This window comes from Schistocerca cancellata, chromosome 5, assembly GCF_023864275.1.
Source record: "Schistocerca cancellata isolate TAMUIC-IGC-003103 chromosome 5, iqSchCanc2.1, whole genome shotgun sequence".
In the NCBI taxonomy this organism is placed as follows: domain Eukaryota; kingdom Metazoa; phylum Arthropoda; class Insecta; order Orthoptera; family Acrididae; genus Schistocerca; species Schistocerca cancellata.
In genome coordinates this window covers 154383482-154403647 of record NC_064630.1, presented here as the reverse complement: position 1 = coordinate 154403647, position 20166 = coordinate 154383482, and the positions used below count along the sequence as shown (strand labels likewise).

Below are 20166 nucleotides of genomic sequence, written 5' to 3'. Positions count from 1 at the left end.
TTCTATTTGCCACTATCTTCAGTCTGAATTCCGCCAAAACTAGGGGGTGGTCACTTACGTCTGCTCCTCTTCTATTTCTGCCATCTAACAGAGTGTCGGAACTTGCGGCTTATGACTGTGTGGTCTATTTGATTTTCGGTAACGTGGTCTGGAGAAACCCACGTTATGTTACGGCAGTTACGATGTGGAAACAATGTGCCTCCGATGACTAGGTCATGTTCAGCGCAAGTGTATCAACAGTTCACCATTTACATTTCTGATCCCCACGCCATGCACGCCCATGATATGTTGAAGCCCTTCATTTTCTGAACCAACTTTTGCGTTCCAGTCACCCATTAAAATTTTTATGTCCCTAGAATTTGTTTGTCCAAGGACTCCGTTAAGCTCTGTATAAAATGCTTTTAATACTTGCTATTTCAGTAGGTGCACAGCATTGAAATACAGTGACAAATCGCACATTTGTTTTAAGGCGTGCGGTTATTACCCGTTCTGAGACTGATTTCCACTCCAGTAAGCTCTTCTTGCTGCTTTTAGATAGTAAGAGCCTTACACCATTCTATGCATCGCGTCCTCACCTGTCTGACTCGCATACAGCAACACTCCATTTTGTGTTTGGAATTCCCAAATTCTGGCCACCTTATTTCACTTAGTCCCAATATAGCTAGTCGATAGTTCCCATCTCTTTTTCGACCTGTCTTAGTCTCCCTGCCTCTCAATGCCCTCACGTTCCAAAAATCAATACGGGTTTTTCTTTTCAAGCCAAAGATCATATCTTTAAGATCCATCCGGCTGTTTCTCCCTTTCGTTTCTGTGGTATGTGATTTGGTGGTGCGGCTTATCAGCCCACAGCCCCTGAGTGTGTATGTTCTCAGCCTTTTTTGAAATTACTTTATTACAGAAGCTGGATAACTGACTAGGTACGTAGGCACACGAGGTGGCACTATGAGACTGGCTGTGACATTTATCCCCATAACTAACAATGTACTTTTGTTCATTAATTTGATACAGAATTGAATTCTATCTGCTATTTAAATATGTTGTGTTCTGTGTAAGTCTATGTAATTTATATGTAAAAGAGTTTTGGTCGAGAAGAGACAAAATCTGTAAATGTTAGTTGAGAGGAAAGTGACAAATGCAAAGAACAGTTGCATCTGAAACGTGACAGTGCGAATACAGACGGAAGGGGCGTGGCGTGGCGTTTCATTCCAGGAAAACTGATAATTTTGCGGAAAAGAAGCAGTTTTCTTTGAAGTAAACTCGGTATGCGAAACGTGGAGAATATAATACGGAGACAGTGAAAGCAATCTGAGCTTGCAGAAACGGGCGAAACTAAGAAGTAGTAGGCAAATTATGGCATCACTGTAGTGCTAAAAATAACCGAATTTAAGAAGATGCTATTTTTTTAGAAAATTAACATAGAAGAGAAGACAGAAGAGACAAGATTTAAGTACTGCTGATTCAATAGATCAATGCAGAAATATCAAGACGACGAAATTAGACCTCGAAAGTACGAGAAGAGTCCAGTAGTCATCGCAAAACTACTATAAACTGCGATGTTCGAAATAGAAGAAACGAATTATTTTGACAAGGAGAAATAGGTCGGATTGAATTACAGTGGTTGTACAGACTATTTATAAAAAAGTAACTACTTCCATGTTTGAGGACTTGGACTAACAATCTTGCGGTATCGCAGAAAAATGTCCGGAAGATGGAGAAGACACGGAAATGGATGTAGTTGGACAAAGGGAAGTAGGATAATCTACGTGGTTTTATCACCCCGAACAAGATTTGAAAATTCTGAAGTACCCAGCATTCGTATGGTGTCTTTCTCTTACCTATCTTGCACACTCAAGGTGGCTGAACTGTACACACACTGGTCTAGCTTTACAGGTTAAATTTACTTTGCCTTAAGTTTGACATGTTTTACCTTCGGAGAACCGGTACAGATCTGTACGTCGTGTTCAGTACCTGAGAGGTTTGTGGGGTGGGGTGTTTCACACATTGAATGAGTAACTCGCTGCTCAATTTTTGTTTATTATTTAACTTCATTAAAAATGCCATTTGGCTTTGTAAGTTTACAGCACCGGATAATATGTAATTGCTACTGTTAAAAGTTTTACCACCGAGAGCCATTAAAACCATAAAATTTTAGCTGAAGTATTTGTACTGACGGCACCATATAGCCTGAAATTCCCAGCAGCGCCATATCAAGGAGCGCTGACATCAGTCGTATCCTCTGCGACAGTCTCTTCTGCTTGTTCCAGATGAGGGGGTTCGACCACCGTTGGTTCCGCAGGAGACGCGGAGTCTTCCTTCTGCACTTCTGGGTCAGCTTCTTTTGCCTCCTCTACTGCTGCTGGCTGTGGCTCTACCGCAGTTTGAACTTCCACAGCTGGTGCGTCTGCTGCCTTCTGCTTGACTTCCAGAATCACTTTTCCGAAGTTCTCACGTCTGCATAGTTGCGTTATGCCTTCAGCCACCTGAAAGTATCCAAGTGTTACAGAGGAGACTTTTCTATGAAGTTTATAAATACGTAGCACAGTGTACTCACATCTTCGAAGGGCAGAACAGCGTAAACACAGGGCTGTATTTTGGCACTGGAATACAGCTTAAATATTTCCTTTAGAGATCGCTGCACTGCCTCCGGATGAAGGTCTAACCATATGCCAATGTTCACTCCTGCTATGCAGTAGTTTTTACGAACTACATCCGCAGAGGACACCGATCCGCTATCCCATTTAGGTCGCATCAGCGCCCATGATGTGTATTTTGAGTATGTAGCTGTGCTGTTCGAACCTGAAAAAATTTCATTAACAAATTATGCTAGAAAAGCACACGGCAAACAGCTGATACAACGGATTCGACTACTAACCCTTCTAAGCCACCAACTATTTGTGTAAGAGAACTGTGTTTAGCAACAAGTTGAGTGCAGGATTAGGGCCGTTCATGAATACCTGAACTCCTAGCACGCCCAACTTTTGAGGAACAGCGCACGCTTTCAACTTATCAGGCCGGAGATGATGCAGCAAAGTCAGACACGGGGCTACAGACAACTAGTTCCCACCAAGTTGCCGAAGCAACGGAAAGATTCCTTGCACATACTCGTAGAAGGACACTAGGGATAAAGGGCAGGCCAACAGTTATTAATTTGGCTTGGTCCTAGCGACCAACTAGTGAAAGAGAAACTTGCCGAGTAATCTTGTCAGTACTTCATTTCATGCTCCAAACTAATTTGTTTTCCAGTTTATGAGGTTGATCTCTTTTTGTACGTTTTTTCCTTCAACTTCCGGATCTCAACAATGCAGAAAAAAGTGTTCATAAAGTACTTTTTGGAATCGGTAACATCGCATACAAGAAGGAACTACGAAACGTGAACAGACACTTCGATGAACCACTGACTGGTCAGTCACCCAGCATTTTACAGGATATATTTCAAACCAAATTCGCATTTTGCTTACACAATTCCACATCTCATTACTGCCATGAAGACGCTTTAAGCAGATCATAGTCCTGAATAAGCAGAAATGGATCTAAAATCTGTTAGTATTTCATCCAAATTGCTTGTTACTCCAGAGGTTTCATTTCAGAATCAAAGAATTAGTACGTACTCATATTTTCATTACAGCAATTTTAGACGTACTTCCATTCTGTGTCGACCTCAGGATGATCACAAGAAACGACAATGTTGCTGTCGCATAGCGAAATATTCGCGCCCTCTGTATCTCTGAATGCTGTGACTGCTACGATGTACTACGTTCGGAAACGTATTTCGTTGTGCCTTTAGCTGTGTCGTACAACAGCATCGGCTGTTTCACTCTGAAACCACTGGTACTACGAAAGACGGTGATCAGGCGGAAACCACTGGTACTCAAAGGGTTAACCAGTCTTTGGGAGAAGGGTTGCCGAGTTCTTGGTTGGCTCGGGAGGAGTGGACCAAGCAGTGAGGTTATGTCCCACCAGATAACGGAAGGATGGTGAAAGAGGGGGGGGGGGCCGTGTCCTTTCGAAGCTACCATCCCGGCATTTGCCTGAAACGGTTTGGGGAAATGGAGAACCTGTATCAGGATGGCCGGACGGGGGTTTGAAAAGCCGTCCTGCGCCACTTCGGCCGAGCTCTTGTTCGGAAATTTTAGTAATCAAGGCTTTATGACCGAAATAAAAGCTTCAATTCTCCCGAACAATCGGGAGTGAATTTTATTTCCTGAAGGCCTAGACAACCAATACTTCAGTGATTAGGTCTGACCCATACCTTATACGCCTGGAAGAGTAAAGAGAAAGTCAGAAGGAAAACATAGTATTTCTTTGCAGGTTCATGTAAGACGGAGCCATCAGTTTCTCAGTGAACTCCGGTGGCAGATTCTGCAGGATAAAATATTCCTTGTGCAGATTTAGAGGGCGAACGCTTTTGAAAGCGTCAACCAATATACTGCTTCCTAATGTGTGTCTCGCTGAAAATTATGAATGTAAAATTCGATAGTCGCGTCCACACAGGCTTACCAGCCATGCTGCTTCTCACTAATGATTCGCGGCTACGACAGCCAAACGATAAATTTAGTGCCCTCCGCCACACATAGTAAGACTGCTAGCAGAATATATGTGTTCCTTGAATATGTTACATTGAGTTACGTAGATCAACCCAACGCATATACTCATTGAATGATGGGTATCTGCACACTAGCTTTGCAGGTAGTTTTTTCCGACTGCAAATTAACTTTGAACTAGTTACGTGTTGAACACCTAGATCCTGCAAAGAGTCTGCAAACATATGGATCTCAACGGATCCAAAACATTCCTCGAGAATCAGGCCAGAAGAACGAACTAGCCAGTTGAACATATCTGCATTTATCTTCAGCAACGCCTTCCACGTATCACGCCAAATGTGACAGCCTTGTCCTGGATTGGGGCATGATCTGGACAGTACTTCGCACCGACACCGTCCTGGTACATCAGTATCAGAACGCTTCCCCAATTATTGGGGAGTGGGTGCCGTACATTGGGCACGATGGCTCCAGCGTATTATTGCTGCAGTAGGACTAAATGAATGCCAGCGGACACGGTAGCAGCATCTATCACGTACAGGCTGAGGAAGGTTCACACTGCTTTCCACGGCCATTGGACCACCATCTCTCTATATTGGTCAGACTATTCTTGTTGCCGTCGACTATTCACCAGAACACTTTCGACCTGTAGTCACTTTATGGTTTACTTAGTAAAGTTATCACGCTTCAGCCCACGTCTGAACAATATCTGAGTTAAGCAAGTCATCACATGCCCCGTGGAGGCTACGTTACCATCGTCACACTGTTTTGAAGACTTATCGGCGCTATCTATAACTGTCGTAACTGAAGAGTACACAGCACCCTTCTCTAGACGAGTTGGTACGTCACGCTATCACAAACCAATTTCCGAATGAACATTATCACATTTGAACTATTTCACAAGGTGGTACGTGCCCTACTCAGTAGGGTACGATTTCCATTCCTATCCAGTACGAGGGCCCTTAACAAAGTCATCTATTTGACACGTTCACTGTTTCGCATATTTAGGCTGATTATTTACGTAAATATGGACACATCCGAATGGATGTAACTAAACCACTCTTTCTGGTATTTCAATTTCCACGGAAGTTTTATTCTAAAGCGATGGGTTGTAACAATACGTTAATTTTAATTACTTCATCCTGGGCGGACTAAGATCAAGTTTGATAGCACTTTCTACTGTTTGAAAACCCCTTTATCATTATGGCTGACTAGATATTAGTCGCCGACTGGCCTAGACAAAGCTTTTCGTCGAAGAGCTTTGGATCTATTTATGCTAGCTTCGTCAGTACGGAAAAAATTTTAGGCGTTTGAAATCTGCTACTGCCTGAGAATGTTGGCTAGTGGACAGGAAACACGAAGCATCTAAAAGCATAGAAGAAGTCCATGGAAACCCCTTCTCAGAAGGGAAGGAGAAGAGAGGAGAGGATTTATCGGCTTCGACAGAGCCGAAAGGTACGGAATTTATAAATTAGGGGCAGTTTAAGACAAATACGAACAGGCCATAGATACTTGATGTACGCTACGCAGAGATGGAGAGACAGATAGCATGAAACCAGTCTAAGGAGAAACCGTCCCCGTAGCTTCCGTCCTAATTTATGGAATTTAAACTGCTCTCTGGCTGCATCGACAGCCCTTTATCGCTATTACAGCACAGCCAACGTCATACCAGTGGCAGTTCACTGGCCTCTCAACGACAATAAGGACTAGCGACGTGTGGTATTTATGAAATTAAGACTAATGCAAGAAAGTATTTCACCGATACTGTAAATAAGACTTTTCTACAACGGACCTGCACCATACCAGGAGAGAGTAAAGCATTCTGGCATGTGAGGTATTATATTCTGACAAGGTATAATGACAGCCCTATTGTTCTGCATGGAGCAAGAGGCAACACGATTGTTACTGCAATGTTTCTCTTTTGTACTTACCTAGCAGTACCAACTTTCCGACAGGTTGGAGAATTTTTAGGCACTTCTCAAGATCGCTTCCACCATTGGTGTTTACCACGATATCAACACCTTCAGGGTAATGTTGCAATATTTCGGTTTCATAGTTGTCATGACGAAATACCCGCTTTACGCCAAGAGAACGGAGCTTTTCGTGCTTTGATTCTGAAGCTGTTCCCACAACTTCCACATCGTCCACGGTCTGAGCAAGCTGGATGAGTGCCGTGCCGACACCACCTGAAATGAGACGGGGATTTATATCGAAGTAACGAAGATACTAAAAACTGACTTCAGCGCCAGTGGGCTAAAGTAATGCAAGTGAGTATTAAGCTACAGATTCTGAGGTTGCCAGACCTGGCCACAAGAACTAATACCAGAGCATGTAATTCTGTTTTGCAGCTGGTTGTAGGATTTTTATTTGTATTACTGCTACTTAGATCCGAATATTCCATACTCAAGTCGCTAAGCTGATGTGTGGGTGCAAAGCTGGACAAGTGCTAGTCCTGCATACCCGCCTTTGGCCTTTCGAGGCATTTATTTCCACCACATCCTGTCACTTAGTCCATTAAATTGGGTATGTGCTTAATGTTAATCGCATGTAGCCGGCAGAATCCAAGACCATTTTCAATCAGTGTAATTAACGTTATTTGAATTATCAAAAATTCTACGCACATTACATGCAGTTTCCTATATCCGGTGCACCTAATTTTACTTAAAGCACACCGTTAACATCAGCTCACCGAAATAGGGAAAATAAAAGCCCTTCCTCAATTTTCGCGTAACCTATGTGTGGATGCTAGTTAGCTAAAATTCTAGACAATAATACGAGGACAACAGCATTGAATTTCTTAGCCGTGTGTTTACATGATAATCGTACCTTGCCCAAAGGACTGAGTTACCCCTAATGTCTGATTTACCACTTTCTAAAATGCTCTTGAATCTGCAGTTACAAAACTTTTAAATAGTCGTAATTCACCACCCAACGATAATTACACCAAATCTACTGTCCATTTGATATTCCTTTTCTTGTTCTTTCAGTTTTTGTAATTTGGTGGACATATACGTTTTCAACATGTAAGTGAACCGATTAACATTTTCGCATTACCAGCCTGTTTGCTGTAATTGATGCGACCGAGCAACTATTGCCATGCGCCGTTTCTAGTCCTTTTACCTGACGACTGCTGCAGTTTATGAATATTTTGTCCGTATAGATTACAGCTGAAATTCTCGGTGGCTACAGGTGGTAGGTTTACTACACTACCGGTTAGGATGGAATGAAAATTTCGGTGGCAGGCGAACGCAATGGAGGACAACGTGTGAAATTCCCACATAGAAGTTGTATTTTGTGCCCTGGCAGTTTCATCGTGGTCGCTAGTCCAGTTTTCTGTTGTGATGTCAACGAGGACGGAATAAGAATACCTGTATCCTCTCCGTCCCCGTTCATTTATGTTCGACGTCATACGACAATGCCTCGTTCTAGTGTTACGCTACGGCAGGTGTGTCTCCATCCACACGGTCACTCCAATTCACACTTAGTGCCTGGCAGAGGGTTCATCAAATCATTTTCATACTACTTCTCTACCACTCCACTCTCTAATAGCGCGCGGGAAACAGGAACACCTAAATCTTTCCGCTAGAGCTCCGATTTCTCTTATTTTGTGATCATTTCTCCCTGTTTAGGTGGCTGTCAATATTTTCGCATTCGGAAGAGAAATTTGGTAATTGGAATTTCGTAAATGGATCTCGTCGCAAAGAAAACCGCCTTCATTGCAAAGACTGCCACCCCACTTCGCGTAACATATCAGTGACTCACCCGTGTTGCGCGATAACACGAATCGGGCTGCCCTTCTGTGCACTTTTTCGATGTCTTCCGTCAATCCAACCCGTTGAGGATCCCATACCGCGCAGCATTATTTCAACAGAGGGGGGCGGACATGTTTAATGTATGCTGTTTCTTGCATCTTGTATGTGTTCTGCCAACAAAGCGCAGTCTGTTTCGCCTTCCCCACAATATTATCTACGTGGTCTTTCCAATTTACGTTGCTCGTAATTATAATTCCACGGTAATTCGTGCGATTTATCGTATACTCGAAATTTATCTGATTTCTTGTAGTACCCATGTGGATGACCTCTAACTTTTCTTTGCTTAGTGCTAATTGTCACTTTTCGCAACAATACAGATATTCTCTCTGGTTTATCTTTTAATTGCAACTGATCGTACGATGATTTTACTAGACGGTAAATTACAGCGCCATCTGCTGAAAGTATAAGGGAGCTGCTCAGATTACCACCTAGATCATTTATGTATATCAGGAACAGCAGAGGGCCTACGACACTACCTTACGGAACGCTAGATATCACTTCTGTTCTACTCAATTTACCGACTATCACTACGAACTGTGACCTCTCAGAGAGAATCACGAATCCAGTCACAACTGAGACGATACTCCATATGCACGCAATTTTATTAGTAGTCGCTTGTGGGGAACGGTATCAAAAGCTTTCTGGAGATCTCCGAGTATGAAATCAGATCCGTTGGCAGCAGTCATGTGTTTCATAATGTTTGAGTACAGTATATGCTCCAAAATCCTACTGCAATTTTATGTCAGTGATATGGGCCTGTAAATCAATGGGTTACTCCTATTTCCATTCTTGAATATTGGCGTGACCCGTGCTACTTTCCAGTCTTTAGGAACAGACTTTTGGTCAAGCGAGCGGTTGTACGAGATTGCTAAGAAAGGCGCTATTGTGTCTGCATGCTCTAAAAGAAACCTGACTGGGTACACTGTCTGGACCGGAAGACTTGCCTTAAGGGATTTGAGTTGTTTCGCAACACCTAAGGTATTCTGGTTTCGAATTGTGGAATATTTACTTTGTCTTCTCTCGTGAAGAAATCACGGTAAACTATTTAGTAACTCCGCTTTAGTGGCACCATCATCCGAAACATTTCCATCGCTATCGCGCGGTGACAGTAGCAACTTTTGCCACTGGTGTACCTTACATACGACCAGAATCTCTAGGTTTCCTACAATATTTTGAGACTGTTTCGCTGTGGCAACTATTAAAATCATCTCGCATTGACGCCGGCACTAAATTTCGAGCTTCTGTGAAACTCAGCCAGTCTTGGGGATTCTGCGTTTTTCTGGATTTAGCATGCTTTTTTTTCGTTGCTTCTGCAACAGCGTTCGGACATGTTTTGTGTACCACGGTGTATCAGTCCCGTCGCTTATAAACTTATGCGATATGAATATCTATTGCTGTCTACACTGCATCTTCGAATTTGAGTCATATCTGGTCTACGGTTACATAATTAGCGGAGAAGGAATGGAGACCCACTCTTAGGAAGGCATCAAGCGAATTTTTACCTGCTGTTTTAAATAGATATATTTTGTGTTTATTTTTAGTGGTTTTGCTTGATATGGTTTAAAGCCTCGCTACAATGACCTTGTGTTCACTAATCCCTGTATCCGTCATGACGCTCTCTAATAGATCAGGATTATTTGTGGCTAAGAGGCCAAGCGTGTTTTCGCAACCGTTTACAATTCCTGTCAGCCCAAGGAATAATTGGGCCAAGTAATTCTCAGAGAAATCATTTAGTACGGTTTCGGAAAATAGTTTCCGTCTACCACCGGCTTCGAACATGTGTTTTCGCCAACAAATCGAGGGCAGATTGTAGTCGCCAGCAATTTTAACTGCTTGAGTGTGGTACTTATTTGTAACGAGATTCAAGTTTTCTTTGAACTGTTCAGTTACTGCATATCTGAGCTGGGGGTCGGTAGAAGGAGCCAATTATTTTGGTACACTTGTTGAGGATAACCTCTACCCATATAAATTCGCAGGAAATACCTACTACCAAGAGAGAAACTACCACCTACTTTATTTAATCCACTATTTCTTAAGACTGTTTGCGCCTCTAAGAATTTCGGCAAAATTTACCTCCAGCTTTAGCAAGCTTTCTGTTCCTATAACAATTTCAGCTTCAGAGCTTTCTATCAGCGCTTAAAGCCCTGATACTTTTTCAACACAGCTACGACAATTTACAACTACAATAGCGAGTATTGCTTGGTCGCTCCTCGTCGAAACGAGACTGTCGAACCTGAACAACCGCCCAGTCCACGCCACACAGCCCTTGCTACCCGCCTCCTGTGCGTAGTGGGCACCTGACCTATTTAGCGGAACCCGAAACCTCACGGTGAAACGTAGCCACACCATCGCAAATGCTACATGTAAGTGACACTTGCTACAATACGTTATCAAAAATGGAATAAAAATATGCACTAGCATACGAGAATGAGCCTAGTGAAAATTGCATCACGTAATTAAAGTTTACCTGCGACCGACTGCATAAATACTTTCTCCGCGTTCGCAAGGCATCCGAATTTATACAGGCAGAAGTGGGCCACAACGAAGTTTAGACCAAGACTGACGGCATCTTTTAGGCTAATATCTTCCGGCAGCAGAAAGCAGTACTTGCGTTGGACGTGGACAACATGCCTAAACAGACCACCTTGCATTTGCAGACAGAGCACTTTCTGGCCCGCCTGTAACAGAATATCAGAACATTAGCTTTACTCCCAAAAATTACAGAAATGCTGGAAAAAGCGTGTCTTACCTGCAGATCGGTGACTGCATTGCCCACACGTGTTACGATGCCGGAACATTCACTGCCCATGATAACCGGGAAGAGTCTGTTCCTTATTACACCCAAGCGCAAGTAGTGGTCTGTGAGGTTTAGGCCACAGTAATGGACTTCAACCTCGACGTGGTCGTCGCAAATAGCTTTCTGCAGTGGCGCCTCTGTTACCTGCAACACGAATATGCAATTGTATTTCGAACCTATCACGATTGAACATTCGTTGAAACATTTGGAGGTGACAGGATCTCAAATTCTGGTTACTTGCAGAAGTAGACAAGCTTACTACCTCATCTATAAGGAGGCATCAAATATGTTTGTGGAAGAATCACTCAGGAGAATACGCAGGCAACAGCGTTAATACTGTTACTCTGTGTTTAGTGGGCAGACAAAGTTTCGTGCTTAGCTCCTGGGAGTCGTTTTCTATGAAGACATTCGGAAACATTCAGTAATTTACTGTGCCTGAATACAAGGCAATTACGGGCAAGCGGCGATGGAAGTTACTGGGTTTGTGCTTCAAGCAGATTAAGCTACAGTTCATTCATCGCAGCAAAGACAACTATCGCTATCTCCTTTTTACTGTACAGTTGTAAAGTTGGAAAATTCACACACTTGCCCTTATTTCACTTCGATACAGGAGGGTTCTCAATTTGAAGGTTAGTGAGAAGCTACGGTGATGAGGTCTGAATGGACAGCATTTGAATAAAACTGGGGTAAACAGCATGGCAGGTCGTTGAGAAGGGAAGCTGTATTCTATCTGAGTGGTAAGTCCTTGTAAAAAATACAAGTTATTACTAATACAGCATGTCGCCAATTATACCACAATTTAAGTATTGCGTCTGAGGACAAACTATTTTGCTACAGCGCTGATTTACGCTTTTTCCTATTCGTTTTGAGGAGACAGTAACTCATTCAGAAGCAGAGTAGCGAGTCCATTTAGTATCTACGGTTCTTGAGAGGCAGCTAATTACATAAACTCGTATGTGGCAGAAGAAACATTTTACCATTTAAGTGAAATACGGTACGTTGGTTTACCTTTATTCTGCTGATACTGCCATGCGCTGTTAGTGTGACTGACGGTACCGGTCGTGTGAGGTCAGTTGAAGGAATCTGCCAACATTTTTCATTTTTCTTATATCACTATTTGCAAACAACAATATAAATACATTAATTATTTTATATTCGAACCGCCTGCAACTGAACGAAGGGGGTATTTGTTCTATCAGACGTTTCGCCTCCATTTATGAAGGAATCACATCGTGTATGTTCTACACAGCCACTGATGAAAAATAGAACTCAAAATGCGTCGGCAAAGCTAATACTGATTATTCGGTCCGAACCAAAAGACTGAGGTCCATAGATAAACATCTAAGAAATTTAAGTCAGCTTCAACACAGAATCTTAACCGTAGCCTATTGCTACATTAAATCTATTATTGAAGTTTGTATGAAACTGCGTACTACCTTCGACACCACCACACCAATAATGATAAACGTGCTGCAGGCGGCTCGAGAGGCATGTAACACCAGAACTTTTGAACAGCAGCTAAATGGCCGTTTACGTTGTCTAGATACCCTATGCTTTTTGACTAGTACGTCACCATTACACAACGTAAAGCCATCTAAGACATGTGGAGCTGCTAAATTACATTATCCACAACGGAATGTTGTTGAAACAAATATCATCAATAAATAACATCTCTGGCATAGTATTTTAAGTGAAAATAGAACATTCTGTATTGTTACATTCAAAGTGCCTTACCACACTAGGCGCGGTGAACTGCAGAGGAAACAGATCCATGGCTGCCGGTAATCACCTAGAAAAACAAACCAGTCAGCGTAAGTAATGGTGAAGAATCTATTACATACTGCGTATGAGCTTTGCAGCCTCATGGCTTGTGGGCATCAATGCTGTGTGTTGCACCAATTACGGTTTTAGATAGGTTATGTACCACGGACCCTGCCCCAGAAAGCGGGTTGAATTTTAGCTACCCAAAGCCGTAAAGGCGGGTTCTGAGCAGTCCCTTAATAGCAAGAGCATCACCCGCCGAAGGCACACCACGTTTGAACTTTATTTGTACATAAATATTCTCCAGAACCGTACGTCTACAACCAAAATTAAACGAAACGATTCCAGACAAAAACAACACAAGACTATTTATGGCTGAAGGTCGTTGTCCTGTCTGACAAACAGTTTCCTATATTTCAGTACTATGATCCAATACACAAGCCACACACAGTGTATCTGGTTAACTAGGTTATTCTTTCAGTTAGAAATATACCTACTTTACTCCTATTTACTAGTTTTCCATCTCTGCGTTTCAGGTTTTTGGTAAAATGTCATTTTCCACTAATACTAAGCGTGAACAAGACTTGCTAGTGCGAGTCATGGATTTTTAAAGTGGTGCCTATGAAACATTCGTTGCCTTCATAGTCTAAAACACATCATAGCAGCACACAATTTGCAATGATGCTTTGGCCTTATGTATGACGTACGAGTGTAGGATTTTTATATCCTGTCTAAGGGATTGTTCTGTACCACTTTAAAATGGCCACACGATCGTAGCAATCTAGTTCTCCAATTAAAGGATAAAGCAGCCTAGGGAGAAGAAATAGTTTCCTCCTTTAGAAGACTGAGGTTCGTTAATTGTCAGGAAAAGGAAGCCACGAATACTGTGGCAAAATTTCGTTATCAGATATGAATACAACCAGTTTTTTATTTTTCCATCACCGAGATAATCACATTTCGGAATCTTTCCCAGCACAGCTATGATATGGGGAAGCTGCCGAACAGAACACTGCGAGCTGAACCTGAACTCAAACCCAGTCCCTTGCATTTAACTATCGTAGCACGTCAGGAATTTAGCAGAAAAAAATTTATCTCTGCATCATTTGACAAAGTCTGAGATTCTTAACTTTGTGTCTGAACACCGTATTAACACCATTTCAGAAAGCTGAACAATTTTAATGATGACCTTGACGATTTACCGTTACACCTCAACACCTATTTTAGAGAACTTTCACGAATAACAACGAGTGAACGCTTACAGTAAAATATAGCCATACTTCGTCATTTTACGCACTTCCAACCCAAAATACCACTAATCCAGTTTCTTAAGTGACCTTAAAATTTCAAGGACTAGCCTATACACTCCATCATAAGAGCCCATCGTAATACAACCGAGGCATTACGGTACATCGAAAATAATACTTACCGTGGAACTGTGCACTAAGACGCAACTGCAGAAAAATGTTTCCGTGTGTACCTTTATATATCGTGCATACTGGGCGTGTCCGGGCTACGATGATTCGACGACGGGTAGTCACGTGACGGAAAACTGAGTTTCCTGTCAAAACAAGGCAACTGCCCTCTAGCGCGGAGGAAGTGACCCAGGGTACAGCTGGGTATGTGCTTTTAGGATTGCAGAATAGGGTGAAAGTTCTACAAGAAATGGCAGGCTATAATGCTCAGTTTTGATACTGATAATTGACGTTAACCTGAATTCGACATTAAGCTGTTAGTTAGTTTCAGTAAATAATCATCTTTTGGCCACACAGATCTAAAACAAGACTTTTTAGTTTACTAAAACAGTGTATTGAGACTTTGTTGCTACAGTACAGTGCATCACACTAAGCTAGATGAGAGAATTTTACATACTTGCGTAGTGCACTGTGTGTTAGGAACTGTGTCTCAATGAGAATATTGTTTATTTGAATAAAAGATCCTGTTCGATTTCTATCTGCCGAATGATGGTATGTGATCTGTTAGCCAAATGAAGTTGTCAGTTAAACCAGGTAGCTTAAAGGTAGCCATACAGCTCGTATCTCCCTTCAGCGTATATTTAGGAAGTTCAAGTCAGAAACTTGGGACGTAGACTGTCAAGATTAGGAAAAAAATAGAAACGGCGTTTGATTCTCTATATAAAGACACATTGATGTTTCAGATAATTCGAAGATGCACAGATAGGGTGGCGTACTGCTTATTGCATCTGCCTAGTGAGCAGGGGACCCGGGTTCGAATCCTAGACTTGGTACAAATTTTCATTTATCCCTTCAGTCTGCTTATACACATGGTAGTCGTTGGAGACTTGAACGTTTCCGGAACCATATATTTTCATTTGAGTATGGCTAATAGTTTCGTAGACCAAATCGGAGTAAAGTATTGTTTATTTCCCGCTTCGGGATATTTCGAATCTACTGCCATCAGCGACTTGCTGTTGGAACGTATTTTTTCTGAGCTGTTTTGTTGAAATCGCCTGTCGCACTTTATAAATTACAGGTGTGCTGCATTTTCTTAGTGGTCTATTATTTCACTGGCGGTACCCGTTCGATTATAATCTAATGCAAGTAACAGGTTTCATACGCATAAAAATCATCTCTCCAGAAGAATGGGTTGTAGCGAAGTTAACGATACTACGATCTACCTCTCCAGCTCACGTCACTGTGCACACCGCTTTAATAAGTCTGTGGAGACTAGGGATGTTCCCATGCCATCAAAGTATCGATGCCTACTCATATGAGTAGTAAGTATACCAGAAGTATACAGCTACCGGTGTATCGGACCTTGGGCTAAGATAAGTTTTAGCCGCTGGAAAAATGTTGCTTCGTTTGGATTTTACGTGCAAAAGAAAAAGAAAAGAAAAAAAAGAGAGAATCACATTTTTGTGGGAGGTATTGAAACGCGCCACTCTTATATCTCAAACTCGTACGGATCAGTTCAGACTTAGCACGAAAGTAGATAAAAGAGAGCCAAACGGAATTTTTTTATTCAGTTATCTGTGTCTGTTGTCAAGATGCGTTGGTTTAAGGTCAAGCTAAATGTAGCACGTAAAACTCCTTGCGTGAACTGAATGCGTGTAAACGGTTCAAAATAGGTCAAATAAATAAAAAGTGCATACTTAGGATAAAACTGCTATCTCGCTTTAAAAAAAATATAGTTTCATTCGGGTTTCACGTGCCAAAGAACGGCATTTTATTGTGTTTTTACTCGCGCCGCCTCTGTGTTTCAAACTCGTGTGAATCGGTTCATATTTTGTAAGAAGATAGACGAATACATGTAATTAATGGTCGTCGTCTTGTTTTGTGTAAGCTTTACCCGTTGCCACGATATAAGCAACATGACATTAAATAGACATATAACGAGTTAGTCGTTGCACGAGTCAACAAAATTCTGCATCGGTTGCCACGCTGTGACAGTTTAATGTCAAAAATTATGCTACAGTATAAGGTTGGCAACCAGAATGGAAACTGCTTCGATCACACACAGAAAAGGCGAATATGTCCGGGACAGAAGTAAGGATGTAAAAGATGGGAAATAGCTATTCAACCTAACTGGCAGCTTCAAAGACATTTAAATCAAAACGTCCAAATACACTCGTGCTTTTTTACGAGTTAACCCACCTCCTTAGTGCAGTGAGCCTCATAGCAGAATGGTGTTGGCACACCTGCATCTTGCAATTTACAGATCCAGGATCCTGATACTGAGCATAAAATCCGGAAGATTCGCCAGCCGTAGGACACATGCCATGATGGCATGTGCCATGTTATAAATGACATCGTGTATCATGTGATTCTTCAGTTTCCCCAGGCATATGAGGAAATAAATCTCGGGTGAAAAGCCTGGTGTGAGTGTCCAAAGACACAATATTTCGGCAATCGACCTTGTTACCATCATCAGGTGTGCTGATGTCCTGCCAATGGACGGCAGGCGTGAGGTATATATCAGGTTCCCCCTCCCCCTCCCGCGGGCGCTTCCTCAGCTGCCCGCGTCATGGTTCGACTCCCGACTTGTAGCCCAGAGTGTGGGTGTTCCCTGGTAAGTCCGCGCCCAGGAAAGTTTTCCGTCGGCGCTTCAGAAATTCCTCCCTCTGCCCTAGAAGTCAGTACATTCTGGGATATTTGTATCTTCTCCTTAATCCGGGTAATGGCTGGTAACCAAGTTTGGTTAAGGGAATAGCCGCTGTCACGATTCAGTTTAGGTTTTCTCACTCTGGTCTCTATAACTGCTTTTTTGACACAGTCCCAATATTTCGAAGCCGGTGTTAGGACCTTGGTTTGTCATAATCCATACCGTAAAGTTGTGATAGGCAATGCTTGGTGATTGCAGACTTATTATGCTGTTGCAATCTCATGTGCCGATGGTGTTGACGGCATCGGTCTTTATCAGCACACCTGATGATAGTAACATTGTCTATTGTCGAAATACTGTATCCTTTGTACACTTAAACCAGGCTGTTCACCCGAGATTTATTTCGTCATCGTCTATTATGTTACTTGTCTTGACACGATGCCTTATATTACATCATATCGCACAAGCGCGAATATGTCATCATGTTTTGATTTAAGTGTCACAGAAGCTGCCAGATAACTCAGTCTTGCTCAGGACATATTCACCTTTTGTTCTGTGTTATGACAGGAGTGTTATTCATTCTGGTGCTGGGTATGTACGACATTTTACTTATTTGCTTATTTTACGTAGCCTAGTAAAACATATTATATACTTTTGTCTCTTTATTAATGATGATCCTTAAACAGAAAGGTCACCTTTTGAAATGTTTCCCAAATAGAATGATTGCTATGAATATTTAGGATACAACTTACTCCTATTCTTAGTCGTAGTTGCTCCAGCTTTCGGGGACATACACTCTGTAGTCACAGATGTTGCAACGACAAGATCATACCGTTGAACATATTTGCACAAATACGGAATAATGAATTTCATGTCTAGCCATTTTGCAAATGTGTTTATTTGAAAGCTACTAAATTCTTCAGCTCTCTCAGTGAAGTGTCATTGCCTTTTCCAAGAATTGGTGATACTGGTGTGATACTATTATGTTCTGTTAACAAACAATCCATTCTTGACGTTTCTCCTGTGACATATCCAAAAGGCTTTAGTAAAGCTGTGAGTCGGTTGATAGTTTCCATTACGCCGATGACAACAATGAGGCTGCCCCTTCACCACAGTCACATTGTCGATGGGCTTCGCTAGTATCAAGAGACAGGTATTTGTAACTCGGGAGGTAAGTGATGCTGAGACCTGCTTTAATAATGTAATCTCGTCTTATACTACTTTGCCCCTGTCGCCTCTTGGAAGAGTGAAAAGAAGGGAACTCATTATTCAGGAACATCGACAGGTACTTTTAATTATTAAAATGAAAATATCTGTTAATTTGAAGCCACAATTCCCTAGGACAGTGAAAGCCTGGCACTTTAACATTTGGGTTGTTAATAAGTTTGTGGTTCCGGATTTTTTTGGTTTGCCACTAAGGTTTCCATGCAGCACCCCAGATAAACCCAGTGGAGTGTATTTGGACTCCTCCTGAGCATCTGGAAGTGATGCGTTTCCTAGGTGGCGAGAGCCAATCTTAGCACAGAGGGATTGACTCATTTTCAAAAACTTGATGGCAAGTTTGTAGAGAAACCGCCTTTCGACGATGGTGAACTGAACTCGTGTTTGATAGGATTCGCAGCCTGCTTGTTCGAGGAGTTTATCTGACTGTGCCACTAATGTTCCACATACATCCAATGATAAGAACGTCGTACTTCTCTACAAGAGTGCTGTAGAGTGAAATAGTGGACATAATATTTTTCAGTGGAGTATACCATCGCGAGGGACGCTCCACAGAGAACTAACGCATCTGCTCTTCATGCACTATCTTCCAGCTGACTCACCAGGTTAGTAGATATGGAAGGTGGCATTCTGCCACAGTTTGAATCACCCATAACGTCATCGATGTCGCCATCAACAACGCCATCGATGAGACACTGGCAGAAATTCCAATTTTGGTGGGAAATTCAAAAATATCCTATCTGCATTCATGTGTTTTCTATCGAAGCAGGGTTGTTCTCCTACGTATTAATCGCTTGGAAATTTAAAAATCCCAGTGGCGACAAAGGCATACTGGGACAAACTCTTTGTCATCAGAATCCAAGACTTGGAACAGTCGAACCGACTCTATGACATCTCAGTCCAACTGAGACCAGTCGGGTTATTTATAATAGTGTAGAATCCTTGTATACTGCTCCAGAGTTGGAATGAGGACAGTCTATGATGTCACAATCCAGCACAATTTTTATATAAGTGTACCATTCAGGTATAAGGCAGTATAGCGTAAGAGGCAAAGGATGTTTGTGCAGGTTCCGGCCTATCTGTTGACCTCCATTACATGTTTCTTCCCACTCAGGCTACTATTCACTCAGAAGTGTGTGATCACCGCTTCTGCTATGTTTGATCTCTCCACTTGCAGGAAGGGGAGGACTGTAATCTCTGCCTCGCCCTGCCCCCAACACCGCCCCCACACACCCCTACACCAGCGCCACCCCAAGCCAACCACACAGCCCTGACAACCACGCCGTCCATGAGCGTATGCGCTACTCCTCACTGAGCTTGGCCCCCCCCTCCCCCCCCCCCCCCAAGTCTACTGTGTTATGCTGAAGCAACTTACACACACACTGTGACATTACAATTTAAACCATTCACCCCTCCACACCAGCTACCATTAAGTTCAAAATGTCGAGAAAGTCCACTTACACACGTCTGTACGCACATTCTCTTCCTTCCATGGTCGTTGGAGTTAGAGTGTACAGCGTGAGAGAACTCACCGTCCTGTCCTCCCCTCATTTCCACTCAATAACTGGACGGAACAAATTATCTGGTATAAGTGACGATTAGAATAAACTTTGGAAAGTGCATAGGCAGTGCACCAACTGGGACCCTTGGCTTAGTTGGGAGACGTACACGCCCATCCGCTACGGGGTCTTGAAGCTACATGCCTCAGCCGTTACAACAGCTTTGTTGAGCTGCGCCAAATGCCCTTTTGATAGCATTTTTGCATTCCTGTGGAGTGAATGACCCCAGTTAACCTGTCTGATTGCTGAAGCCTAGAATTATTAGTAAGTTTTATTGAATGATGAATAGTTACACGGCAGTTCATCATCAAGTCGGCCACGGACCAGCCGCAGTGGATACACCGGTTCCCGCGAGATCACCGAAGTTAAGCTTTGTCGGGCGTGGCCGGCACTTGGATGGGTGACCATCCAGCCACCAT

General features: G+C 42.5%; 2 protein-coding genes across 7 annotated transcripts in view; both read right to left on the bottom strand.

Moving 5' to 3' along the window:
• LOC126187868 (synaptic vesicle membrane protein VAT-1 homolog) overlaps nt 1–20166 on the bottom strand; it is a 112642-nt gene that overhangs the window by 45579 nt on the left and 46897 nt on the right. Inside the window, exons 2-6 of one of the 6 annotated variants that reach the window (XM_049929191.1) lie at nt 12882–12936; nt 12156–12230; nt 11100–11291; nt 10818–11028; nt 6470–6724 (exon numbers count right to left, since the gene is read on the bottom strand). The exons of 2 other annotated variants lie outside the window; for them this stretch is intronic. In XM_049929191.1, coding sequence (XP_049785148.1) covers nt 6470–6724; nt 10818–11028; nt 11100–11291; nt 12156–12230; nt 12882–12920 — 772 coding nt within the window. In that variant the 5' untranslated portion in view covers nt 12921–12936. The remainder of the gene's footprint in view (nt 1–6469; nt 6725–10817; nt 11029–11099; nt 11292–12155; nt 12231–12881; nt 12937–20166) is intronic. 3 more of the 6 variants (XM_049929195.1, XM_049929196.1, XM_049929194.1) reach the window with 3 other exon arrangements.
• On the bottom strand, nt 2027–2787 carry LOC126187870 (uncharacterized). The gene is made up of 2 exons (XM_049929198.1): nt 2552–2787; nt 2027–2480 (listed from the first exon to the last, which is right to left on the bottom strand). The coding sequence occupies exons 1-2, from the start codon at nt 2747–2749 to the stop codon at nt 2208–2210; spliced, it is 471 nt and encodes a 156-aa protein (XP_049785155.1). The 5' UTR covers nt 2750–2787; the 3' UTR covers nt 2027–2207.

Bases quoted from the DNA above. Each gene is read 5' to 3' on its own strand.
- LOC126187870 (XM_049929198.1), bottom strand. From the start codon at position 2,749: ATGCGACCTAAATGGGATAGCGGATCGGTGTCCTCTGCGGATGTAGTT. The intron at 2,481-2,551 runs GTGAGTACACTG...GGATACTTTCAG, and splicing joins CTGTTCTGCCCTTCGAAGAT to GTGGCTGAAGGCATAACGCA.